At 53.0% G+C, this 26455-nt stretch overlaps 3 protein-coding genes across 3 annotated transcripts; 2 read left to right on the forward strand and 1 right to left on the reverse strand.

Moving 5' to 3' along the window:
- Positions 1–4811: 4811 nt before the first annotated feature.
- SODALDRAFT_318644 (NADPH-cytochrome P450 reductase) lies at positions 4812–7066 on the reverse strand (the record flags this gene model as incomplete). The annotated part of the gene is made up of 3 exons (XM_028609386.1): positions 4812–4829; positions 4905–5183; positions 5282–7066. 3 exons carry the CDS (start codon positions 7064–7066, stop codon positions 4812–4814), a joined length of 2082 nt encoding a protein of 693 aa, XP_028469637.1.
- Positions 7067–9875: 2809 nt separating this feature from the next.
- On the forward strand, positions 9876–18247 carry SODALDRAFT_302734 (cell morphogenesis protein PAG1; the record flags this gene model as incomplete). The annotated part of the gene is made up of 4 exons (XM_028608937.1): positions 9876–10029; positions 10271–11052; positions 11165–17676; positions 17767–18247. Exons 1-4 carry the CDS (start codon positions 10026–10028, stop codon positions 18245–18247), a joined length of 7779 nt encoding a protein of 2592 aa, XP_028469638.1. The 5' UTR covers positions 9876–10025.
- A 690-nt stretch (positions 18248–18937) lies between these two features.
- Positions 18938–22609, forward strand: SODALDRAFT_346983 (hypothetical protein). The gene is made up of 2 exons (XM_028613278.1): positions 18938–19172; positions 19278–22609. Exons 1-2 carry the CDS (start codon positions 19016–19018, stop codon positions 22595–22597), a joined length of 3477 nt encoding a protein of 1158 aa, XP_028469639.1. The 5' UTR covers positions 18938–19015; the 3' UTR covers positions 22598–22609.
- Positions 22610–26455: the final 3846 nt, after the last annotated feature.

Consider the following 26455-nt stretch of genomic DNA (forward strand, 5'->3'; position numbering starts at 1 on the left):
GACCCTCGGCCACTCGCTGTTTCCAAATCAGCCCAAGGAAAGTGGACTTGCCTCAAGGTAAGGCTCAGCAGACTTCCTGGACTCCGAGAAGCTCCTGCCGCGGGATAGAGATAAGGTACAGGGAAATAACTGGTAAGAATGCGAGGCCGGTGGAAGTTAAGTCTAGAGACAGAACATTCGAACTTCTTGCTTGGAACAGTAAAGTGATGTTAGTGAGAGAGTGGAAAGGGAGAAAGGAGAAAGCATACGAGGAGAGGACCATACAAGCAAATAGTCCAGCACAGTAGAGAGTACCTTAGTAGAAGTAGGTTTTGGCAAAAGGTAATTGGTGAGCGAGTGCTTGTGTGGGATGTCCCTACCTCCCTTTGCTCATTATTACTTCCCAATACTATTAGTACTAGGCTCAACACATTACATACCATGAACCTCTTGGTGAAGATCTTTTCTGGGATAGTTGCTTGTGATAGTAATCTGTCGAAAGTCACCTTTACCTCCTGGATAAGGTAGGATGACTCTATGAATAGCGCCTTCCTGTAACTCTTATCCTAGGCAGGCAAGTACACTAGACTCATAGTATTAGATTCTAGAAGAAGGAAGATCTTGTGCAGCAGTGACCCGTGGGTAAGGTACGTAAGAACAGGTAAGGTAGTATGTCTGTGACTGCTACATCTTGCTGAGATGAACACTCACCTGGGTTTCTCCTTCTCCTTCTGGTCCTTAGAGCAGACCTAGGCAACCTTTGTCCACTGTGTGTGCCTACCTACCTTAGCCTAACGTACCGTAGGTAAGGCAGGTAAGGTATATTTAGCAATAGATGTACCCTCAGCCATTTCAGTGTACACCACAAAGGGCAAGTGGGCAGCGGGCTGTACCTTGATATCTTGAGACGAACGGAAGTTTGGCGTAATGATGCTTCTATGTCAACCCCTATTCAGTTCAGACCCCTTCTCTCCTTGGTTCTGCTTGAATGGGATAGAATATGCGAAGTAATATAGCCCATTAGACTTCCTCATGCCTTCCTGCGGATTCTTTTGGTGACAAGACGACCAAACCTTCCTTGCATAGACAGTAAGCCATTAGAGCAGAAAGACAAGAGTGGAATGAACGGAGGACCAACTGCTTGACGTTGAGGAGGGAGCCCTGGCTTCGATGTCGAGGCAGATGCCCACTTCAGCAGTCAATACAGGGAAGCGAGAGGCTACGCTTCTCTTAATGATGATGGAAGCTGCAACAGAAGTCAGTCCTCGAGGTGTTGTCCATTCCATTCTTTTACGTACCGAGGGGAGCAATGCCAGGGGTTCAGGAAAGAAGGTGTGCATGAACCTGGCTTCGAACAACCAGAGACCTGCTGTCTTATAGGCCCCTGAAAAACGTAATGGAAATGGAATCTTTCCCGATATTTTTTCTGGAGCTGGCTTTCTCGCGTAATAGCTATATATCGCCTTCGTTGGGTTATAAGCTCGTCTCTGTTCGTCTAGTCCAGGATGCAAGTATCCTGTGGATGCCGGAGGACCACAGCTTCGGGTTGTGACGTCTGCGCTCGCCAAAAGGACAGAAGAGTGTAGTGTCAGCAGATCATGCAACAGTAGTAGTAGTAGCAGCAACACGGTGCCGTCAGCCAGGGGGAGTGTCGGGTGTCATAGAGTGGCCCTATCTCCAGCGGACCAGTAGTCCTCCCAAGACATAGGATAGGAATCTACGCCTTTAAGATAATAGGCGGCGGCTTCTTCAGTAAGGCCACGGTATAGCGTCCAGTACCTTGGTATCAAGCAGGAAACTTTAGTCAGTGTCTTTCTTTTTCCTCGTTTCTCCTGTTTTCTTGCCATATCGAGGGAGACTTGACGACATGCATCAAGAAGATGCACTTGTAGCCTTGATCAGGAATGGTTATCCACTCTTGCATCCAGACTGTAGTCCACAGAGGTGACGGCCAAGCAGGTAATTTGGCCTGTTAGTAGCCAGTCCGGATGTCTGGGACTCGAAGCCATCTTTATTGCTATGTGGCCCCTTATCCTACTCATGCAGAACCCGTTATGGTGGAGACCCAGAGGGGTGGGAGAAGAGAGTCAATGTTCGGGCCAGAATCGACTGTGCGCGGATGTAGGCACTCCAATTGAAGAAGACCAAGCATTGCATCTGACTTGCCAAAAAAGATGGATCTGGCTGAGATGAGAGTATCAGAGCATCTGGTAGACTTCGTCATGGCCTCTTGGCCTGGTGAGATGTTGTCTTGTCACTTCTTGCAGTCGGTATGGGAAGGGAAGACACGAGGGGAGAAAAGAACGGACTGACAGAAGCTGGTAAGTGACTGAAAGTTGACAGAGCCTTTCTACCACCATCCCAGGGGTTGATTCAGGTCGCGGATTTCTCTGGCATATAATTTAAACTGCCGTGTAGGCTGTAGCACCTTGGATGACCACACAAGGCACGGATAGATATGTCGTTCCTATTTGGTGCGAAGTATCGCGAGAAACCTCTCGCTGCAGACATCGCCCATTTGCCATGGCCCCAGTTTACTGTATCTAAGTCCAGACCAGATGCTAGTATGTACTTCGCATGTAACTCTGTAGAGACTGAACTAAGTGAAGACGCAGCTGGTGATTATGCAAGCCGATTGCTCCATGAGCCAGCCCGCTTGCATTCCGCAGTACGGATATCACTCCGTACTTTGAAAAAGGGTTGCAAGTGTACTTTGTAAGTGCGGATCACACCAATGATTCCCGGGCCACTTGAAAAAGTCGCCCAATGACACATGTCCTCACTTCTCACCTTTCAAACAACCAGGCGTACCTTATGGAAAGAGGGTAGGGCGAACGGGAGACGTGTGCCGCAAAAGCCACCGTACTCCGTGATTTGATGGCCTCCCTCCCCTACCTTAGGTCATCGTACCCTTTCCCGTCCAAGCCGAGCCAGGAATCGATCCGATCTGATAATTCCAGTCCCGCACCCCCCTAGGCAATATCCTGATGGTGGGTAGCCTCTCTAATTTTGCAGCAAAAGACGGGCAAACTTGGCTATAACGTATAGTGGATGGCATCTTGCAAACCCAACTGCACCGGTCTCTCCGCCTTGGTGCTTCTGGGCCTGCTACCACCCGTGCGCCTGGTTGTTGGGAGAATATATGACTGCTACAGCTGTGCAGGACAGTATTCTGGAAAGCAACTGTACCGGGGCTTAACTACCTGGGTACACTGTCACCGAATAGACCGAACAGGTAGTGTTCGCCAAGAAGGGAAGGGAAGAACAGAAGACGGAGGAGGAGAAAGAAAGAAAGCTGAACGGAGCGGGCCAATCATGGATAGTTCTTCATGCCAGGGGGCCTCAGCCCTCAGCATTTTTCTTCTTCTTCTTCCCCGCGTCCCGCTTTTCTTCGATCGTGGTGAAACAAGCGGCTACAAATAAATCCTTCTGCTGCATCCGACAAGAGCGAGAGAAAGATGACGAACCCAATAGAGAAATATTTGTCGATACATATGCATGGCACGATGTAAGAGTCTCTCTAAGACGTACATACCTATATACCAAGGATCTTATACCTACTACCGTACGAAGCCCGTCCTCGCAAGTCATGGTGTCTGGTTTCGGCACGATGCTCTTCATCCAGCAAGCTAACGCATGCCGATCACATCATAAACGCCCACTTTCCGACTTCGTCTTGGCTCTCTGCGCTTTCGTAGGATCCATCGAGTCCAGCCCGCTTCGGTGTGCAGAAAGAGACGTTTGAGTGGAGCAGTGATCAAGATGGGCCGTGCCGTGATACCTCGTCGCGTGGGTATCAAGACAAGACAAGACCAGAGACAAGGCAAGACAAGACACCTTTCAAAGGTATCCCTGTCACAGAATTACTCGCATCCCATCTCGATCTGTCTCTGCGTTAGACAGTTACACTGTATATGGGGCCCCGGATCTCAGGCAGCCGAAGAGGATTCACTTGTGACTCAGCGTAAGCGAATGGCGAGAGAAGACCGAGAGACGGCCGGAGGAGTGGATCGCGAAAAGTGCCAAGTACGTGCCATTGCAGGGAAACTTCCCGAGTCATGTCAGCGGTGAGATACTAATTACCACGTTGCACCACGTTGCAACGTCGGCTCACTAGACCGACGATGCGCATAATAAAAAACAACGTATTGGTGGATTCTGGGCTCGTTCAGGAAAAAAGGTGAAGGGTGTGCGTGCTTCTACTTTGACTGAAGATGCTGGATATGCGGGATAGCCTTCCAGGGTAGCAAGCAGGTGTTCCGTACAGAGCAAGTGTAAATGAAATCGTCCATGACCCAAACGTGGCCACACGATCATCAAAGAAGCCACGCTCAGTCCAGAACTATGCGTATAGTTGACGGCATGTCTCCCGATTCCCATCTCCAGAGTCTTCAAGTGAAGGATATTGTGTGTAAATTCAGTCATATCTAGAAGTGCAACACGGGAAAAAAGGAGACATACATGCCGTTTATAACCAAATCGACCCAGTGATGAATCCATCTGCTGACCAGATCATACACCAAGAGTTCTTGAACGCATAACAAAAATGCGAATAAAGAAGCCCCATGTTGGGAGGTGAGGCTGGCCTGTCAGACTCGCTCGTCTCTACAAGCTGGCTCGCTGTTTGTCCTCAATGCAAAACAAGAACGTAGACCTAAACCCGACCATGGCAAAGAATCCTGACAGAAAGCAGCCGATGCGAGTAGCACCCTAAATCTCTGCTGCCTTGCCAGTGATCCCGCCCGGATGCCATGAGCGCCGCGCTTTTTGTGTTTCTTTTCTTTCTTTCTCCAATTCCCATTCATCGATGTGTTCCGAGACGAAGTCGCCTTTTAAGACCAGACATCCTCCTGCAAAAAAAGAGAAAGTAAAGATTAGCCGGGGAAGAAGAAAAGGAGGCATATATGCGACTTGTTGGGACGTACCTGGTACTGGTTGGAAGCCCTCATGTTCTTGACAATCTCCTCGCCCTTGGCCTCTGACAAGCCACGTTTCTCGGCAATGATTTGTCCGAGGAAAGCGTTGACTTCACGCGCCATATTAGCGGCATCACCGCAAACGTAGAAGTAGGCCTTCTTCTCAAGCAGCTCGTTGATCTCCGTGGCCCTCTCCTTGAGGCGGTGCTGGACATAAACCTTGTTCTTGCCCTCGCGGGAGAAGGCCGTGATGAGCTCGAACTTGTCGCCCATGGCCTTCTTGTATTCCTAATGGTCCGACGTGGTTAGTCACTCCTGACGGAAAAGAAAAGAAGAAAAAGAAAAGAAAAGAAAGCATGTAAAGGTAGCAGGCAACAACAACATACCTCGAATTCAGACCGGTAGACAAAGTCTTCGGTCGACTTCCGGCAACCATAGAAGAGGATTGTGCGACCGACGTCAATACCATCTTGCGCCTGCTTGGCCCTCTCTTGCAAGAAGCCCCTGAAGGGCGCAACACCAGTGCCCGGTCCCACCATGATGACGGGCCTCGACGGGTCCGAAGGAAGCTTGAAGTTGGAGTGACGGACATGAACGGGAACGTGGATGCCGTCGTACTTGTTCCTCGGGCCCATGATCTCGTACGTATGGCCGTACACCTCCGGGTTCGGGTCGCCGTTCTGCTTCTGCTTGAGAGCGTAGAGGTAGTTGGTGGCGACGCCACGGAACGGGTCATTCCGGCCGGGGAGCTGCTGATTGTCGACAACAGCGGTGATGGAGATCTTCTGCGGCTGCACGAGGGACGATGACGAGATGGAGTAGTAACGGGGCTGTAGCTTGTTGAGGCCTTCAATCATGGCGGAGAAGGGGATGGTGGGCCACCTCTCGCCGCCGCTGACCGACTCCAAAAACCGGGCGATGTTGAGAAGGTGAGCACCCGTCTTGGCGTGGAAATAGTCCTTGTCGCCACCCAGCTTGGTGATCTCTGCCTTGGCAGCCTCCGACGGGGCGAACGCGGCCAGCGAGGCGACGAACTGGCGCGACACCGGAGCGCAGATCTCGAGATGATACCGGACGATGGCGTCGTATGTGGTCGGGGTCGGGAAGGGAACCTTGGCGGTCGGCTCCAGAGCCTTGACGCTGATGACGGCGTGCCTCTTCTCCTTGAGGCCGATGATGTCCAAGAAGCGATCCACCTCGTCGCCGGAGTTGGTGGGCCAAATGGCGATGTGGTCGCCGGTCTGGTACGAGAGGTTGGATGCACTGATGTCGACTTCCATGTGCAGGCAGTTCCGGTCCTTGACGTTGAAGAGCTCCTTGGACTCGGCGATGGGCGCGATGTAGGGGTTGTGGGCATTGAAGGGACCCTTGGCCTCGCCTTCGAGGTGCATCTTGTTGGGCTCACCAAGGTAGACCTCGGGAGAATCGCGGGTCAGACCGTCGCGTTCGACGATCTCGAAAATAGGCTCGTAGACGGCTTCGCGTTCCTCCAGGCCCATCTTCTCGGCCAGGGCGGCCCACATGGGCTCCTTCCAGGACAGGAAGTCCTCCTCCATGGTGCCGGCACCGTCGTCACCTTCGCCGGCATCACCGATGCGGTTGGCTCCGAGGCTCTGGAGAGCCTTGTTCACGTCACGAACGACGGAATTGTAGTGCTCGTAGGTGTTGTTACCGAGGCCGAAGGCGACGTAGTTGAGGTTGCCCAGGGGAGGGTCGTTGCCCTGGGAGAAGGACACACCCTCGCCGGTGATGAACTCGAAGAACTCGACGGCGTTATCGGTCGGCTCACCCTCACCGTAGGTGGCGAGGACGAACATGGCGATCTTGTCGCTAGGGAAGCTGTCGAGATCCTCAAAGTCGTACTCCTCGAGATCGGCGGTCATGGTCTCCAATCCAAACCTGCTCTTGCCTTCCTTGGCGAGTCTCGACGCGTAATCTTCGGCAGTGCCGGTTTGCGAGCCATAGAAGATGACACAGTTCTTTCCCGACTCCTCCATCTTCTCTACGATATTCCTCGTCTTTCCGGCCTTGGTGGTGCCATTGGCGGAACCGAAGCCATTGGCGTAGGGGTCCTTTTCAACAGCCCAGAGCTTGCCCTTGCTCAAGTACGCCACCGTCCCCAAAAGGATGAGGGAAAGGACAACGATGTCCAGCGTGTCCAGTTGCGCCATGTCGCCGGTTGTCTCTCGTTTGCGTCTTCTATTTCAGTCGATCGCGGAAAGTGAGGGGGCAAAAAAATATTGTGCACGAACGAAAACGCGCTTTGCAAGGCAACGAAATCACCGCGAGGCTGCCAGTACGAAAATGGTGTTGAGAAGACGTAACACGAGTTGCTGAGGCAGAAGATGAAAATTTGTCGGAAGGTAGGAGGAAGATGTGCCAAAATCCCCAGACACCCAGATAGCCAAATGCCCAAATGCCGATTCGGAAGCCGGTGAGCTTGATGCACGAGTCACGAGTATATCCGATGCGGAGGATGGGGGTAGGCTGAGGGGGGGGGGGGGCGGAGGCGGAACCTAAATCACGTTTATTAGTTGGAACGGGGTCCAATCAACGCCAACTACTCCGTAAGCGGGAATAAATGTTCATCTGAACCCGGTTGGTACCTTAGGCGTTGAAGGAGTGTGGACAACGAAAAGGACTCGTACCTCGTAGAGTTGAAAGGCCTAAATGGTCAAGATCAAGTCGACCAATTCGCCAAGTAGGAAGGCAGGTGGAAGATAAGGGGGTAGAGAGGCTCGAACGGAACAAAAGAAAAAGTAAGACAAACAAAAAAGTAAAAGTAAAAAAAAGTTTGGGGACCAGGTATGGGTCGAGAAACAATTTTGAAGGATCCCTCCGGTAGGCACACCGACTGGCAGAGGAAGGAGTGTACGGAGTACTTGCACTGAGTTAGGATTGGCTAGCATGTGGGGGAGTGTACGGAGCACGGAGCACGTACGAAGTTGGTGGTTGGGGAAATTAAATAAGCACAGAGCACGGGTGTGTGTGTGTGTGTGTGTGTTGTGCGTATCGTGTTCCGAGCTTCTAGAATCTCCTCTCGGTATTCTCCCATACCCTGCCCTGAGTGCCCCGCTTCGGAAGTCCAGATGGGAGAGAGAAGACGGAATACCGAGTCCGAGACAGATTAGACGAGATGGATGTACATAGGTACTTCGTACCGTACGAAGCACGCCCCGAGCTTAGCACGTACAACGTAGGTAACGACGACAACTATTCGTTCAGGAGAGCCGGGCAAGGTAAGTGCGTAGCGGAAAAGGAAAAGGGAAAAAAAAAAACGGAAAAAAAGGGAAGAGCAGGGGAACGCAGATGCAAGAAAGACCGATAATGATGAAATTGACGCCAAGAGGACAGGTGTTCATATGTAGTGTAAAATAAAGGTCTCAAAAATAATAATACAAAATAGTAGAAAAGGGGTCATTTTGACAAGGCTCCCTCTCACTCTCAGCGACCTCGCCATTCATGTCCCGCCCCCCACAGCTGCACATGCGGGTGACTTGAGTTGGGAACCGCACGCATCCACATGGTGGGGGGCAAGTGAAGAAGACGCCTAAAAGGTGGGGGCCGGCACGGGAAAGGACTCCGCCTCCGGCCCGTTACGGACCCTGGCCATCGAAGGTGGCCGTCAGGATCTGTGATCTCCTCTGCTGTTTACTCTTCTTTTTATTTTCTTTGATTTTACCGGCATTTAGCATTCGGCGAAGAATCGGACGAGTTCGGCAAGCTGTGACCGATTCTAGTCCTAACGTCAGATTTTACTGCGTCGTACTTTATATACTTGGAACGGCGAGGCGGGACAGGCTCAAGCGGACAAGGCCACAAGGGCACAGTGGCGACCCCACGATCGCATATTTATTCCTATAGGGTTAGGTATCAGGGCTTGCGAAATACGTGTCTCTAGTGCTCTTAGCGTAGACCGTTGGCCTTCGGTATCCGAATACGAGTCTAGTTTATCGTAGGTAGGATCCCATGGGCGGTGGGGTGCCTTGACTTCCGATCGAAGAGGTATCTTCCGATTCCGTTGGGGATACGGAGGACTGGAACGGAATGTTTCCCCATTGGAAAAACGGAAAGAAAAGAAAGAAAGTCAATCAAAGACCAGTCATCATGTCAAAGTAATGTGTTCGAGGCAACAATCTGTCCTTTCGACAGGTTGATCCCGTCAACAGATACGCGGCGCTATCAACAGTTAATCGTTCGATCAATAATAGACAGGGCAATCCCATACTAAAGTCAGATCAATGCAGAACAAGGCATTCCCGTCAGGAGGAGCGACTCTCAGAGAAACCTATCCGCCTTGCTGCTGGAACTGCGCCATTGAACAAATGCACCCGCGGTCGCCGAAGAAAAAGAAAACAATAAATGAAAATTTGTATGAGTTTCTGAAATGGGGTTTAGCTGTTAAGCTCCACACGTGTATATAAGTACCTACCCAGGAAACGTCCAAGTACCGTAGAAATCATTCTTATTTATTCCCTGGAAAGAAGAAAAGAAAAAAGCAGAAGAAAAAGCAAATGCACAGCAGAGCCTTGCTAACTTTCCAGCTGAAATTGGTCAATCTCCCCACCTTACACGAATACATCGAGGAGAGGTCGGTGAGCGGGCTGGCACCTGAACCTCTCAGTTTCTCGCCTGCCATTACGAAGTACCTTAAAAAGTATATTGTTTAATATCCGTATGCGTACTCACTCCGTAATTACATACTGCGTAGTACAGATACGCGTCTGGAGTCAGTGCAGCGTACGGACTTGCAGCCGCAACACTGGATGGACCCTTGAATAGGGGTACAGGGGACGTCACCCCCAGTTTGCGTCCTTCTTCCTGATTGGCCTGTCGCGTGCTCCGCCTAAGCCTAAAACGATCCGTTTCACACTCAGTCTGTTTAGGAGCGCCGGTACCTTGGCTAATTTGTTAAAAATACCCTGACTAAACGTCACCTCGTGTCTTGCCAACCACAACCCGTTGGATCAACGCCTGCATCCCTCTCCATCTTCAATCTATTACAACAAACGAAACAATCGACGAAGTAGGCGCCTATCTGGTATCGCTTACTGCCGGTTGCTGGGCGGTAGCGATTTCTCGCATCTCGCATGTCGTAGGACAAACTATGGCATTCGGTCCAACGCGACAATGGGTCAGTTCATTTACCTCGTTCCCTCCATTGCACCCCCCCGCGTTTCACGTCTCCGTCTTGCCGTCTCTCTCGACTCGCTCGCTGTCCCGGATGACGTAGGGACTTTGGGATATAGGCTTGCATGGTTCCGCTGTCGCTTCCTCCTTCGTAGCACCGCATCCCCCATCGACCGACCGGCAAGGGGAAAGAAAGTGGCCTTGACCTTGACTGACAAAATATTCTTTTTCTGCTTGCATAGTAGCCCCGTCCCAGACACTGCCCGACCATCTCTCGGATCCGCTCAAGTTCTCTCCACGGTCCGTCACCACCCTCGACGAGGAGGACGAAGAAGAAACGTTCGAGGCCGACTGGGACCGCACCCTGAGGCCCGGCGCGTTGGACCAACCGGTACCACCCTCCATTCGCTCCGTCCGTTCCGTTGCCCACTCGCGCGAATCGTCCCTTGAGAAAATCTGCGGCGTGTCCTCCATTTCCTCGAATGCCACTGCCAACTCCTCTTCCTCCTCGTTAGCCTCCCCGCGGGGGCTCGGCTCCCAGTCGCGCCAGCCATTCAGCGGCGTCGTTATCGAGAGAGTCGTCGATCCCAAGAGCGTTTCCTACGGCCACCATCGCAAAACCTCCATTGTCCATGGTATCCAGCATTCCCGCAATGGGAGCCTTGCCAGCGCATCCTCTAGTCCCCTCAGCCCGCAGATGATCGCTGCGGCTGGTGCTGCTTTTGCGGCCGACCGACCAGATATTCATGCTGTGGCACGACTCGAAGCTGACACCCCTGCCTCCTCTCGGCCCTCGACTTCACTGTCGGGCGCAACCGTCGTAGCCGGCCCGGGCACCAATGTTTCCGAGAGAGCACCTCTGCCCCTAGACTCTACACCCCATTCGGCTACCCAAAGAAGAATCGAACGCATGCATAGCATGGCGAGGCGCGAGGGTGCGCATCATCACACCCACTCGTCCAAACATCACAAGGACGAGCAGCAGAAGACAGTGGGAGAATATGCGCTGCATGTGCTTTTCACCCAGGTGCGTCCCCCCCCCCCCCCCCCCCCCCCCCCCCCCCCCCCCCCCCCCCCCCCTCCCCCCCCTCCCGGCGCTTTTCCTACCAATTTATGCAGATGCTAACGCTTCAGTTTAGTTTATTGCCCAAGCCGAGGAAAAGCTCAACGATTGCATTACCGTGCCGTTCGACCCGGAACCTCAAGTCGAGCAAATATGTGGTATTGGCGTGGATCCGGCCTTCGACCAGATTATTGCGGCCCTCGGCCACATTGCGCGGCCTCGACCGAAACCTCTGATCGACTCGATGATGCTCTGGAGAAAAAGTAAAAGCGACGCCGCCAATGAAGCCCGAAGCCAGCTCCAACAGTCCAAAGCAACCCTCCCAGGCCCTCTACAACGGAGGAACACAGAGCCCATTCAGTCCGCTTCCGCCGCACCCAACCACGACAATCCTGTAGCGAGTCCCGGGATGTCCTTGGCGGCCAAACAAGAGTTCGTGGCACACGCCGAGCGCCGATCCACCGTTTCCATATACATCCTCTGCCGCGTATTGCTCGAGGTCATTCGCCAGACCACTCTTCCCCTTTTGACAGTGGAAATGGAAGAAAAGCTGGAAGGCATCATCTTTGGGCAACTCAAAGTTGCCGATACCGAACAGCTCATGTTCAGCCCACTCAAGCTTGCCAACTGGAACCTATTCGCGCAGCTGCTGGGCGTCATGAGCGGCATCAACTTCAAGTCCGTCGCCGATAAATTCCTGACCGACATCGACCGGTCCTTGCAGGAATTGGCGGCGAAAAGCTCCATCGCCCCAGCGGGCCGCGACATCGAGGGCAAAATCGAGTTGGTGCTCGGGGGAATGAAGCATCTCAAGCTGAAGCTAGCGCCCACGGAGGCGTGGGAGCAATCCTGCGACTTTCTTGTGGCCCTCGGACGGCTATTCAACAGATCGCATGGGCAGAAGGTCAAAACGGCCTTTTGCCAAGTCATCGATGTCCTTCTGCTCCCTATTGCGGCCAAGGCGAGCGTTCAAGAGCTCTCCCACCCGAAGTGGCCAGAGGCCCTCGCCGCGCTGGGATCACGTCCTGCGCAGATGTCCCTGAAGCCGCGACACTGGAGTTTTGCCTTTCCCCTTGCGGTAACCATTCTCTGCGTCTCGACACCCGACTCGTTCAGCTCGCAATGGATGCAGCTCATCTTGCCCTTGCAGACCAAGATCAAAGATCGATATACCAGACCACTTTGCCTCCAGGTCATCTCTAGGCTTGTGTGGACTTACCTTTACCGCACCAGCGACAGCCCTGCCAACGCCGCGCGGAAGCTTGACGATGTGATGAAGATCGTTCTACCGCCAACTAGGCGCATCTTGGTCGCATCGGATGCGGCCGTTGTTGATCCGCTTCTTCAAATTATCCGCCTCATCGGCTTCAAATATCCCGAGTATTGCTTCAAGAACATCGTCTTCCCCCTCATCCACGCCGACCTCTTCATGTCCAACAGGGAATCCAAGGTAGAGCAACTGGATCCTGACCGTATTGTCGTGGGTATCCGAGCATTCATGATGATCATTTCGGATTTGGAACAAGGCGTTCAGGGCCGTCCGCCGTTCCCCGTCTCGTACGCTCCCAATTGGAACACAGAACGTGCGCCCATGTCACCCACCACCGTTGCCTCGCCGCGGAACGTCCCTCTGCTCACCCCTGCTCTGCCCATTTTCGAGTCCGAGGAGCAGTCGCGTCCGTTCGTGACGGGCCTCCTCAGCGACGGGACTCGCGAGTACTATCATCGCTTCTGCGAAGTCCTCGGAAAGATTACCATCCTATGCGACAACACCTTCGGGGGCCAGGCAGCTCTCGATGAGAAGTTTAGCAGCCCGGGGCCGCCCAAGACGCCCATGACGGAGACGTTCAACTTCTCGCGGCGCGATGATCACCAAACACCGAACGATTCGAAGCAACAGTTCTACGAGCTGCTGCATGTTGCCGTCCAGGCGCTTCCTCGCTGTCTCTCTCCCGACATACCTTTCAACTCATTGATCAACCTGCTCTGCACTGGTACGGCCCATGTCCAAGGTAATATCGCTCAGTCGTCGGCCCGATCGTTGAAAGCCATCGCCCGCCAATCTCATGCGCAGCAAGTCACTACGGGGTTCGCCCGCTTCATCTTCAACTTTGACGATCGGTATTCGACCATGTCCGATGGGGGTATGCTGGGCACGGGTCACATCGAAAGCACGCTGCGGCTATATATCGAGCTGCTGCGAATTTGGATCGAGGAGATCAAGCAGAGGACCAGAGACGCTGCAGCAGAAGAAGGCGAGGCGAGCAACATGAGGGGCACGAAGCTCGATTTGTCTAGCGTCTGGGCTGAGGTCGACCAGGCTGAAGCTCACGGTCTATTCTTCCTCTGCTCCCAGTCTCGCCGGGTGCGCTACTTCGCCATCACCGTGCTCCGGCTCATCAGAGACTTTGACGAGGCACTCGGCAAGACAAAGAACGAAGAAAAGGACGGGTTGAGAGTGATCGACGTCTTGGAAAACGACTCAATGCAGGTGATGAGCTTTAAGGATGAACATCTCTCGGTTGCCGAGAGGAGCAGACTCCAGCGCGGAATGCAAAACAGCAACAACCGGGGAGCGCTCCTCGAGCTTTGCACGAGCGACGTGTCGTACGACACGACCCTTTGGTTCAAGCTCTTCCCCAACCTCATTCGGATTACCTACGAGAAGTGCCCGTTCACGGTCACTATTGCTCGTGACCTGATATGCAATCGGATACTCCAGATGTACAAGAGCATAACCGTCCTCTCCGAACCCTCCAGAGGGCTCTATTACGGCAGCGATTCGGGCGGTGGACGGATGAGTGGCCGCGCCCCGACGGCACAGCCAGAAGTCCTAATAGAGCAGTGGAAGTTGTATCTCATCTTTGCCTGTACAACCCTGACCGACACGGGGACTCAAATCACCACCCCGGTCCAGGCCTCGCAGACGCCGCACGGTGGCAGGACGTCCAAGTCGGGCAGCACCGAGACGGTTGTTTCGGCCCGGCTCCTCTTCAAGTACCTTATTCCCCTCCTGTCGGCGTCGTCTGCTTCCGTCCGCGAAGCTGTCGTGCTGGCCATGGGCTCGATCAACATGCACATTTACCGTCCTCTGTTGGAGGAGCTCGCGGGTCAAGCGTCTCGCTGCAACGACGAGGCCCGTGCAAGGATTCATCAACGTGCCAACAGCAACCCGCGCCGGAACCGCAAGATGGACCTGCTTCGGACCGAGATCACGCACATCTACAAGTTGACGTCGCATTTCCTCAAGGAGCCGGAGGTCTACAAGGATGAGTGGATCCTGGGCAATCTCGTCTCGTATACTCGGGATCTCAAACTCTTCCTCATGGACGAGGAAGTCCAACTGGACTGGGAGTTCCAGAAGCTGCGGCGCCATTACTGCGGCTTGATGGAAGAGCTATTTGAGGGGATCAACCGGACGGAAGACCCGTCGAGGTGGATGTCCTTCGAGTCCCGGAAGTCCGCTTTCTCCCTCATGGAAGACTGGTGTGGCTTCTCCCCCAACCAAAACCAGATTCGGGTCAGGGAAGATACCATGAGACAGTCCCTGATCAGCCAGCAATCTCATGGCGAGCGGGGCACGGTTACGGCTGCCATGGAGATTGAAAAGCGTAATCTCCGGACCGCGGCCCTCAGTGCCATGGCGGCGCTGTGCGGCGGTCCCATGAGTATCACGACCGAGAGCGGTGCCACCTTGCAGTTCGACCTGCGGAGGTTGCTTGCCTGGATCGAGGCGATATTCAACTCCGACAGCAACCGCATGAACCTCATCGGCCGTCGGGCCTTGCAGAATCTGATCGTGCATAACCGGGAGTATCCGTATCTTCTCGAACAGGGGTGCATCGCTCGGTGCTACCTGTCGGAGGCCCCCAAGCTGCGCGAGAGCTACTTTGCCGTGGTGAGCCAGGTGCTCCTGGGTTATCCCGACTACCCATCCCCGTTCTGGAGGCTCCTAAGCCTGTGCCTTTTCACCTTGGGGAACGACAGCAGCGAAATACGGTCGAAATCGGCGCGGGTCTTGAGGGCACTCGAGGAGCGACAACAGCCAGCCCGAAGCTCCAGGATTCAGGACTTCGATATTAGCATCTCGGACAAGACCAAGGCGGTATACAAGAACGCGCAGTTTGAGATATCCAAGCGGCTGGCCAAGCAGCACACGGAGCTGGCCTTCCACATCTTCTCCGAGTTTACGCTCTACTTCAAGAACCTCCAGCCCGCTTCTCAACGGAACGTCGTCGCCATTATCCTCCCGTGGATCCAGTCGATAGAGCTGAAGGTGGATCCGAACGGAGGTCCTACTGCGCAGTCGTACGTGCTTCTAGCCAACTTGCTAGAGATCACCATCCAGTCGAGCGCGGCGCTCCATAACGAGGTCCAAGCACTTTGGCAAGCTCTCGCCACGGGCCCGTATCCTGGCAACGTTCGGCTTATCCTCGATTTCATCATCTCCCTATGCCTCGAACGTCGGGAGCAGAGCTTCGTGGAGTACGCCAGGCAGATCGTGGTCTTCCTTGCGAGTACCACGAGCGCGCCTGGGATCAAGGTGGTGGAGTTTCTGCTGATGCAGATAACTCCCAAGGCCATGGTGCCGAACGAGAAGAGAGAGGTCGTACCGCCGCCACCCGACATCGTCCAGCTGCCATACTGCGCAGATCTCAGCGAAGCCCGGCCGATCGGGACGAAGCAGGCCGGCTTCTCCCTGGGCCAACTGTCTCTTATTCTCTTGGTCGACCTCATGGTTTCCCCCGTTCAACTGGCTCCCGAGAACGTGCCCCTCCTCCTCCACGTCGTCGCCGTTCTGTGGGACCATTATACACCATTGGTTCAGGAACAGGCTCGGGAGATGCTTGTTCATCTCGTTCACGAGCTTGTTATCTCGCGGCTCGACGAGCAGACGCCGGCGGCAGCAAGAAAGTCGATCGAAAACTTGATCGACCTGATTCGCCGACATGACAAGTCGGTTGTATGGGGTTACGAAGATAATAACGGCAACGGCAAAGCAGGCGGCGACAACGGCAGCAAAGGTGTTGACGGCGACGATCACGACAACAAGGTTCCGGCAAGCATGGAATATCTAACGAGCGAGGTGGTAAAGACGTTTTCGATGACATATCCCGGCATCAAGGAGCAATGGGGACGGTTGTCGTTGACCTGGGCAACGTCCTGCCCCGTTCGGCATCTTGCGTGCCGTTCGTTCCAGATCTTCCGCTGCGTGCTCACGTCGCTGGACCAGTTCATGCTGGGCGACATGTTGGCTCGGTTGTCGAACACGATCGCGGACGAGGACTCGGAGATCCAAACGTTTTCCATGGAGATCTTGACGACTCTCAAGACACTCATTATCAAGCTCGACGCGGAGAACCTCACCGATTTCCCGCAACTCTTCTGGACCACGTGCGCCTGTCTTGAATCCATTAACGAACTGGAGTTCTTGGAGGCCGTCAACATGCTCGACGTGTTCTTGTCGATGTTGGATTTCCAGTCCCCGAGCGTGCGCAGGCTCCTCTCCGACGGACAACCTTCGCGGTGGGAGGGCCCTTTCGACGGTTTACAAGCTCTGCTCTATAAGGGGCTGCGATCCTCCCGCTGCATGGAGTCGGCGCTCGGCATTATCAACAAAGTGGTCCAATTGCCAAACGACGGTCTTGTCGGAGATGATAGCCGACTGTTCTTCGCCGTGCTGGCCCATTTCCCCCGTCTATTGCACGAGATGGAGCAGGAAATGCCGGGCGACAAAGCCCTACATGCGGCAGAGATTCTCTGCGCCGTGGCGGAGGCTCGAGGTTACGACAGCATTGCAGAAGTCCTCGGGGATTACGCCGCTCTGAAGTACAGAGGGGAGACGGGCGAGTTCCAGGGGCATCTCTTCTCCGCCTTGCGAGACAGTTTCCTCCCCAGACTCGAGTTCAACATGATCGTGTTTCTGATGGGTCTCCTCACGAATTCGACTCCGTGGGTGAAGATCAAAACCATGAGCATCCTCAGCACGGTCATCCCGGAGGTCGATATGCGGAGACCGGAGTTGGCAGGCCATGGCTCCGACCTCATCTCCCCGCTGCTACGATTGTTACAGACAGAGTACTGTATGGAAGCACTCCGGGTGTTGGACAACATCATGACCATGTCGGGGAGTGCCATGGACAAACAGCACCTGCGAATGAGCATGACGCGGTCGACGTCCAAGACGATCCGAAAGGAATACGAGCGTACGCAGAGTCTCTTCGGTATCCCGGAGTCGTCTGGCTGGGCCATTCCCATGCCTGCAAAGAAGACGGACTCGACGCGTGCCAACATCCATGCCGCGTTTTACATGTGCCAGAATGCCGAGGGGACCATGGCCGACGTCTCCTCGACGCCGGATGTCGAGTTCCACGCCGACGACTTCACGTATGGCTACTTCCAGATGCTGCCCGATCGGACAGATACGATGGTGTCGGATGAGGGTCGGGGGAACGGAGGTATCATGGGCGACATTGTGAATAAGCTAGACAGTCTGGACGACTTCTTCGACGATCTAGGCGTCAGCCCACCGCCGAGCGAAGGCCGGTCGTCGAGGACCGTGACCGAGTTCTCACCAGACACGTACGAGTCGGGGCCGCAGCTATACGACGAGCAGATTCTCCCCATCCTCCACCAAGTCTCGGAGAACGCGACGTTCCAGAACGGATTCACCGACAGGCCCCCCTTTTCCAGGGAGCCGAGCATCTCCAACACCATGACGCCGGGTGCCTTCCAGGCGGCGGCGGCGGCGGCAGCGGCAGCGGCAGCGACGACGACGACAGCACCCCGGCCACCACTGCACACGAGGTCCATAACTTCGCCTTCGGCGCCGGCGTCCTACCAGCCTCACATCAGCGAGTTCACGTCCGATGACGAATACAATACCGAGGACGTGTTCTCGGACGCCGACGACGAGAGGCCGAACGCGGATAGTGGCGAGAGTTCGTTTTCCCTGGAGAGCATGATCCAGCCGATTGCGCAGAGCACGCGGACGCGCATCCGCCGCCTGACGGGTGGGAGGACGCGCGAGGCGGATCGGGCGCGCGAGCTGTTGCGGGCTGAGCGCGCGGCGCCCCCGACGCCGGTTCCCAAATTGCCGGCTAACCTGTTCACCTCTAAACAGGCGCAGCCTCCGTATTCACAGGGGGCTATGTTATAGGAGGCCGCGTATTTATCTGACTTGCGATCTCTCCGTGAGGACAACTTACGGGATATTGTAATCGTGACTACAGGAGGATAGTATACGGGGGTGTCCGTCACGTCAAAGATGGAACTTCACATCTACTTGATCAGGGGCTCATAATAGCAGAATAATAGAGATGCGGACATACACCGCGAGGAAAGCGAAGAGCTGGTACATTTCTTACTCGTGTCTGGTTTGGATTCACGGTAGCATGAAAAGGGGAGGGAGCTGTCCTTGGGATGAGGCGTTACCTTTTTTTTCTTTCTTTTCTTCTTTTTTTCTCCCGTGATTCCCTAGTAATGTCACGATTCTTGGTCATTTTCATGAGAAGTATTAAGTGGCGAAGAAATACCATTAATTAAAGTCCTGAGCTTGGTCACTGTCGGACGTTGATGGCCTCGAACACTGATATCGTGGAGGATTTAAGGGGGAGGACCACCAGAATAAACCCCTTTAAAAAAGAAAAACAAAACAAAACAAAACAAAACAAAATAAAATAAAATAAAATCAATAACCAACCAGCATAAGGAACCCACTATTACCCGCCTCACACTAACTCACATCGGGTCTTATCGAAAGCGGTCAATCCCGGCAGAATCTTTTTATTTTCCTTACATTAAATCGCATTTTCCCCAGCAGGTCCGGCCTCGTCCCTTAGGTGGGGATATTTTGCTATTTTTGCGAAGACATGCCACATCTTCAGATCACAGATATACCTGGCGGCACAAATTCAGTTCTTCTAGAATGAGCAAGCGGCAACTCAGGGACGTCGATGGTCCGAACGGCGGCCGCAAGAGACAAAGATTGGTCCACGAGACGCCGACATTCGAGGAGATTCACACGGGTCGCCAATTGCGACAGCTCCTATCTTTCGACCAGGATCTGAAGCGAGCGAGGCATGGTAGGTCGAACAATCCCGTCTGCAAGGATGTGCTTATTACTATGCTATCTCACATGGTATGGTATCGTATAACTAACTAATGCCCACCTACCTTCTTCTTCGCAGGCATCCAATCCCTCAAAGTCTTCCTAGATAAGTTCGCCTCCGACACGAACGAGAATAACCAACAACGCCTCGCCCTACTCAGGGAATACCTCGAATCAGAAAGACCCCGAATCGCGAGCGAAGATGCGGTGTATCTATCCGACCTCATGGAGACCTGGGCGTTCGGCTCCCAGGTCCACAACGACAGCATCACGGCCGCCGTGCCCGCCGTTCTCGCGCTGCTCCTCCAGATCATCTCGGGGTCTCTAGACCTGCTACCCGACGCCACGGGCATTGCGCAGACTCTCCTCCAAGAGAGGCAACTGAAGCTCATAGCGAGGAACCTCTCGGCGTCCAAGGGGAGCGGCTTCATCATCTCGCCCACGCTGCGTCTCCTGCGCGAGGTCGCCTCGCTCGACGGCGGTGCGCTGGCAAGACGGCTGTTCAGGGCGCGGGATTTCACATTCGCCTCCTTCGCGCGGAACCTCGAGGTGCGGAACTCGACCGACAGCGGACCCGAGGACCCCACGAAGCCTTCGGTCCGGACGAATGCCATCAAGCTTTTCATGACGTGCCTGAAATTCCTGCCGGGGGACGCGAAGAAGGAGTTGCTGATGCAGAAGGAGGTCGTCTCGCATTTGACGTTCCTGCTCAAGGAGGATCCGGCTTACTTGATCGTCGACATGCTGCAGACGCTGAAGAAGCACGTCCTGATGGATGACGAGGTCGCCCGCGAGGCCAAATTCCGAGCGTTCGGGACCAAAACCCTGGATCGCCTGGCGGGTCTCTACAGCTACAGGCACGATGAGGAAGCGGAAGGTCGACCGTCGGTCAAAGACACGGTGCACGGTTTTCTCATTCACGCGTGCACGACCCCGGGCTCGGGGATTCTATACACGGGGACCGGGCTGTACCCCAAAGACGCCAAAGGCAGAGACGCGATTACGCAAGACGTGAAGGACTCGGACGACTTTGCTCTCGAGAGGGTCGGCTGGCTGGACAAGTACAGGGATGAGGTGCCCGTGGCCAACTTCGTGCTGGACGAGTTTATCCAGAAGATGCGCCCGTGGTCGAGTCTGAGGCAGAGCGAGCTGATTGTGGCCATCTTCGCGGCGGCACCGGAGCTCGCCGCCAGCTACTTTCTGGCGAACAGTGCCTTTTCGTTCGAACCGAAGCTGTCCATGACGTGGATCGGATACGCGACGTTCATTTTCGACACGGTCCAGCTGCCGATACCCAGGTATTTCGGTAACAGGTCGAGGTATCACCGGATCCCCCCCCCGACGTGGGTGCTCCTGGGCAACATCCTCCCAGCGCCGCTGAAGCAGAAGGATTTGGTTCGAAGTTTATCGAGCGACTCGAACCTCATATCCTTCTTCGCCACACGTATATTAATCCTGGCTCTGCAGAAGCTGAGGGAGGCCCTGCGGATGCACCGGGAGGCGGCCGACGGCGCCGCGAACAAGTCCATATGGGAAGCCGCGGCCCGTCGGCTTGTCGACGAGTTCTGCCAGAGGATACCGGACATGAAAGAGGTCACGAAATGCTACAAGGCCATCCCCGAGGAGGAGAACGTGCTGCAACGGGAAGCCGCGAGCCGGCTGTTGCTACTGTACTACGAGGTGATCCCGCAGATGGCGCTGATGGCCAACTACGACGTGTCGTCCTCGCTCCTCGACGCGCTGGGCCGGCTCGAGAACATGAGGGAGGACCAGCGGGACCAGCAGGAGCAAGCGCTCGGGTTGATGGAGCTGGAGAACCTGCTCGCTATTGCGGGATACTCGCCCGGCATGCGGTGGTTCGCCAAGGCCGAGGGACTGGGCACTTCGCCGTTCGTCGCCCTGCTACGCGTGTACGCCGGTGTCTCCCAAGAACGGTCGCTGGCCAGGCTCCGAGAGGTGCTCGAGTTTGTTTCCACGCAGAACCAGGTGGTCCAGAGTAAAAATGGGCCGGGTTTGCTTTTCTGCGTGCCGCGGGAGGTAGGGAAGAAGCATGGGGACATGCTGTGGAAGTTTCTCGACAATTGCGTGAACAGGTGCGCCATCTCTCCTCTCAAGTATATGGACTTGATGGAGGAGATCATCGAGGCGGGGGGATCGCCGTCAAGGTCGCAGCCGCGCTCGCCTGTTAGCTTGGTCCTGGTGACGATGGTCGAGCAGGCCCCTTTTGCGGCCAAGGACGCGAGCGCTGAGCAGATGGAGGCACTCGTCAGAATCCTTTCATCGTTTTTGGGTTATGCCAAACGATCGGGAGAGAACGAACGGGTGATCGACGTCCTTGCGGAGAGGCTGAATACTCTGCTTCATGCTCCCGCTAAGGTCAAGCCACGGTTTAAAGCCGCTTTGCTTGATGCTGATGCTGATGCTGATGCTGATGCTGATGACGACGATTCCTCAAAATCCAACGACTCTGGCGTGAAGACCACTTCCTCCAAGGCTGACCACCACGCTGCTGAGCAGCCAACGACCAAAGCACTCGGCGATGGCCGTCTCGAAGCCATTCTTCAGGCGCCCTTGCACGCGGAAGAGGACAACTCGGCGCTCTCCAAGTGGGTCACCAAGTCCATTGACGACCTGGTGGACGGGGAATACATCCCGGCGCTGATGCGTCTGTTGTGGTCGGAGCATTTGAGCATCAGGCAAGAAGCACTCACAAACCTGCTCAAGATGGCGGCCAAGATCAAAGAGTCGTCGTACGAGGAAAAGGACCAGCTCTGGCTCCTCCTCTCCGAGCTGGCCGAGTCGTCCAAGGGCCTCGTGCCATCGGGCCCCGTCGCGTCGCCGTTAGTGGCGTTCGCGCTCCATTCCGTCGACATCATCAAGAACCCGCTGCACTGCCTCTACCCGAAAGTCAACATGTACCTGACGCGGTCGCCGGTGTGGCCGGCCGACAAGATGCCGCTGGCGCACGACATCTTCCACGGCGAGCCGTCCCCGGACGACAGGTACTACACGGAGGTCAGCTGGCTGCTGACGTACCTGCTCGACGGGCTCCGGACGCGGGCGGACCTGGCGGTGTTCCACCACAAGAAGTGGTTCGAGAAGGTGCTGGGCCTGGCGGCGAACCCGTACATGCGGACGAACCTCGTGACGAGGGTGCTGCGGGTCGTGTACCGGGCGACGGAGATTGAGGGGGGGAGCACGACGCTGGTGACGAGGTTTGGGATCGTGAGCTGGTTGGAGGCGCAGGAGGCCGTGCGGATGGAGCAAGGGGGCGGGAGCGAGGAGGAGGCGCGGCTCCTGAGGGCGCTGCGGAGGAGGGTGTGGGAGACGTGCGATCAGGGGAGGGTAGGGAGGTGGAGCAAGGGAGAGATCAGTGAAGAGTCCATGAGAGCGGCTTAAAAAAGACGAACCTTTATCTGTATCCCTATGGTGGGGATAAGGAGAAAATCAATCAATCAATAAATAAATAAATAAAAAATGAATGAAATATATTATCCAAGGGTTATTAGACGGGTCGTCTTACCTAATAAGTGAGGTTGTCGCGGCTTCGACCACTCCTTCACCTTAGGGGTACCCTAGTGTACTTTGTAGGTCTGGTGGGTAAGGGCCAACCAAGGTCACACAAGTTGTCAGATAAAGCGTAGTCAAAATCGTCGCAAAAATAGGTCAAAATTGATTAAGGCAATTGTGTACTCTTATAACTGTCTTAGACTGTCAGGGAAACGCTGCCACCGTATTTTATATAGTGCAGATTCTATAAGCATCTACCCGGATTATACTCTTAGTAATCCGGCCTATTACATAACCGAAAAGACTATAGTCTACTCGATACACCCCCTAATCGCCCTAAACGTTAGTTAGGCGATTAAAGCTATTCGTAATCGGTAGATAATCTAGCTATATAATCTATTCGCTATAGCCGCCCTTAAATTCATCCTCTAGGTCCTCTAAATATTCTATCCGGACTTCCTCTAGCTATTTCTGCTATAACCGTTCCCGTATATCCATCACGCCTACCTAGGACCTGAATATCTTAAATTTCTCGCTATATAACGCCTTCGTTAATCCGTCTACCACTATTTCCACGCTCGTAATATACGTTATAAGTATTTACCCTTATTTCTTTACTTAACGTAACTAGTGGCCGTGGATATCGATATAGCGGAGGCGTGTTATTAACGTGCTAATCTCTTAATTAACTAATCGAATCGTTTAGTTATTATCGTATAAGATCCTTAATTCCGGATCGTTAAATTCCACTCCTATACTAAGTAATAGGCGTTATATAAAGATACCCTCTTTTACACCTTATACTAACGCTAATAGCTCTGCTTCCGTTATGGACGTTATAACCGTATCCTGCTTATTAGCGCGCCACGCTATTATACCGCTAAATAAGCGTATCACGTATGCTTAACTGCTCTTTCGATTAAGGGTATTATCGGTAAATAAGGCGTTAGTATAGATTTCGATAGTATCGCTACCCCCTAGTTCTAACGTAAACGATTAGCTATTAATTAGATAAAGGATTAGATAATCGGCGGCCTTATAGTGAATAGGCACTGGATTAACGTTAAACCGGTATAGCCTAAATACTATAAACGCGATATTAGGCCACGATATCACTACTACGTATAGTATAAATCCTATCTTCCGTTAATAGCTTTTAACGTTAGTTAAGGTCCCTGAATAGGGCAGTAGCTCTATAACCTTAATTAGGTGTATTAGGCGATAGTTACTGCTATACTTACTATTCGGCTTTAATAGGCGTTCTAACTTAGTAACGTAGTCGTGTTATAATAGCTAGATTTTACGGGCGACGCGGTCGCGAATAAACTTAATACTAAGGAAGCACTATAGAGGATCGCCACCTTATAGGTTATAGTAGCATTATAGGTTATTAACGGCCTGCTTTATCTACGCCTTATATTATTCCTTATAAGTAATAACGATATCGTTAACGTAGAAGAATAGGATTAAACCGCGGCGTAGAAAATAACACGGTTCTTATAGCATTATCTAGAAGCCGTCCGCTAAAAGGATAGCCGAGAAGTGCTTTTACTAAAATAGTAAAGACTCCTTAAGTCTATATAATGCCTTGTTTAGGTGTAAATAACTCCTAGGGGCTAGAAAGTCTGGCGGCGGGTATATAAAGATATTGTGGGAGAGGGGCGCGTATATAAACGCGTTTATAACGTTAAATTATGATAGCGTAAGGTTAAATCGGGCGGCGATAGCTATTAACGCGCGGAATGATTATCCGGCTAGTATTACTGCGTACGTCTCCTTAAGCGAGGATTAATACTGCTAATCTCCTCGTACTATAAGCCTTACCTTATATTTATATAGAAATCTATGCTTATCGAACTTATATACTATCACCTATATCGAATTAAGAACCTAATATCTATCTACTACGGACGCCGGTACCCGTATCTATGACCCTATCTCCTCGTGGCTCCGTAGGTGGTCTTCTTATACCTATCAGAATAGGTGGCCGTAAGGGTATAAGGGTATATCGTAAGGGTTCTTCGGAGGAGGAGGGAGGTCTTTACGGTAGATCTTTATGGCCGCCGGGGTAACCGCCGGAGTACCCGCCGAAGTAACCGCCGGGGTTATATTTCCCGAGATAGCCTCCTAGGATATGCTTCCGGTGGTTACCGCCGGGCCGTGGATTCGCGGGGTATTATTAAGCGTCGCTATAACGCTATAGGCGTGGACCTTTTTAACCGTAATTTAGTTAGCGGAGTCCTATTTAATATATATATATTAGGTGCGTAACGGCTAGCGTTAAATACTATAACCTAATAGTCTCTTTTCCAGCTATCTCCTTACTTAATTAGTCGCGCTCCCTTATCTATAAGGAGCCCTATAGCTATAATTATAGGGGTATTATAGCACCGTGTTCCGTTATCCTAAAACCCTACGGCCGTAAGGGTATTATGGTTTTCTAATATAACGGCTGCTATTAGCGTTATAACCGATAACGGGGTTACTAGTAGAGTAGGAAGTAATAGATCGGGCGGATATAGATAGTGATTAGGCGCTATACCGGCTAAATCACACTATTCGTGACCTATATCTTATTCTAATTAACTTAAGATAGCCTCCTCCACCCCCTTACGGCCGGGTATTACGGACTATAACCTTAACGGTAAAGCCGTCGAGGAAGGGGACCCGGGGGCGTTTATCCCCGGATCTAATAATTTAAAATATGTAGTTATATAAAAGGGGGGGTCCTTAGCTTATACGTCCGTAAACGGCCGTAAATATCTAGCCCTCTCCTACTCGATCTAACTAATTAGGTCTTTTAATTACTCCTCGGTTAATTAACGGAGGTCGTCCTTAAAGGTGGCGATATCGCCGTTAAAGAAGGCGCGTTCGTTAAAATCCATATCGCGCGTTCGAATAACGCGGTTATAGCGGCGTAGGCCAGGCACCCAGATACGGAAGATATTAGTAGAATCGTAGCCGATAAGGTAGCCGATATATACGCGTAGAGCGATACGATTTAATAGCTTATTAGCCACCTTTTAGGCGTCCTTTATTATCGCGTACGCCTTATAGCCGTAGGCTTAAAGGTGTAATAAAATCGGCTTCTTTTTAAAGAGGACCTTATATAGCGTTTTCTAATCCTTATTATTATACTGCCTTTATAGCGTTCGGTTATAGACGTACGCGGCCATAGGAATAGCCGTAGGCTATATAAACGGCGGCAGTTTTATATAGATATTCATCGCATAACCTTTTAAGATAACCACGGCAGTAGCGCGTTCGACACCCCCGTTCTACGCTTAAGTATCGGTAGTAGATACCTCTAAAAGGATACCCTCGTTATGCAGGAATTAGGTGATATCGTGGGATTAAGTTAGCTTGTTATCAGATTCGAAAACGCGCACCTTATAGCCTAACTAGCAGTCTACCCAGGCGAGGAATTCCTTTATTATTACGAGGATATCCACTACTAGCTTACTCTTTATAACGTAGGTGGCCTTAAAACCACTATAACGGTCGGTGAAAAATATAAACCGCGAGTCTCCGTCGGATATTCGGTTAAAATCCGTGAAATTAATTGCCTACCGCTCCCCTATAGAAGCAGGTGCGTTATAAGGGTGCCTACTAACGTGCTGCTTTATCTTTATAAGCTCGTAGGCCTCGTAGTTAATAGTTATTAGTCCCTTGATTTTAAACCCCTGCGTCTGCTCTTCTAGGTGCCGAAGTGGTTTAGGGCCTACGTGCCCTAGCCGTAGATACTAT

Source organism: Sodiomyces alkalinus (assembly GCF_003711515.1).
Source record: "Sodiomyces alkalinus F11 unplaced genomic scaffold SODALscaffold_1, whole genome shotgun sequence".
Taxonomy (NCBI): Eukaryota; Fungi; Ascomycota; class Sordariomycetes; order Glomerellales; family Plectosphaerellaceae; genus Sodiomyces; species Sodiomyces alkalinus.

What these genes read in the sequence shown, in the direction of transcription:
- SODALDRAFT_346983 (XM_028613278.1), top strand. Translation starts at nt 19,016, where the DNA reads ATGAGCAAGCGGCAACTCAGGGACGTCGATGGTCCGAACGGCGGCCGC. An exon ending in TCTGAAGCGAGCGAGGCATG is followed by an intron (nt 19,173 to 19,277) that starts GTAGGTCGAACA and finishes TCTTCTTCGCAG; the next exon opens with GCATCCAATCCCTCAAAGTC.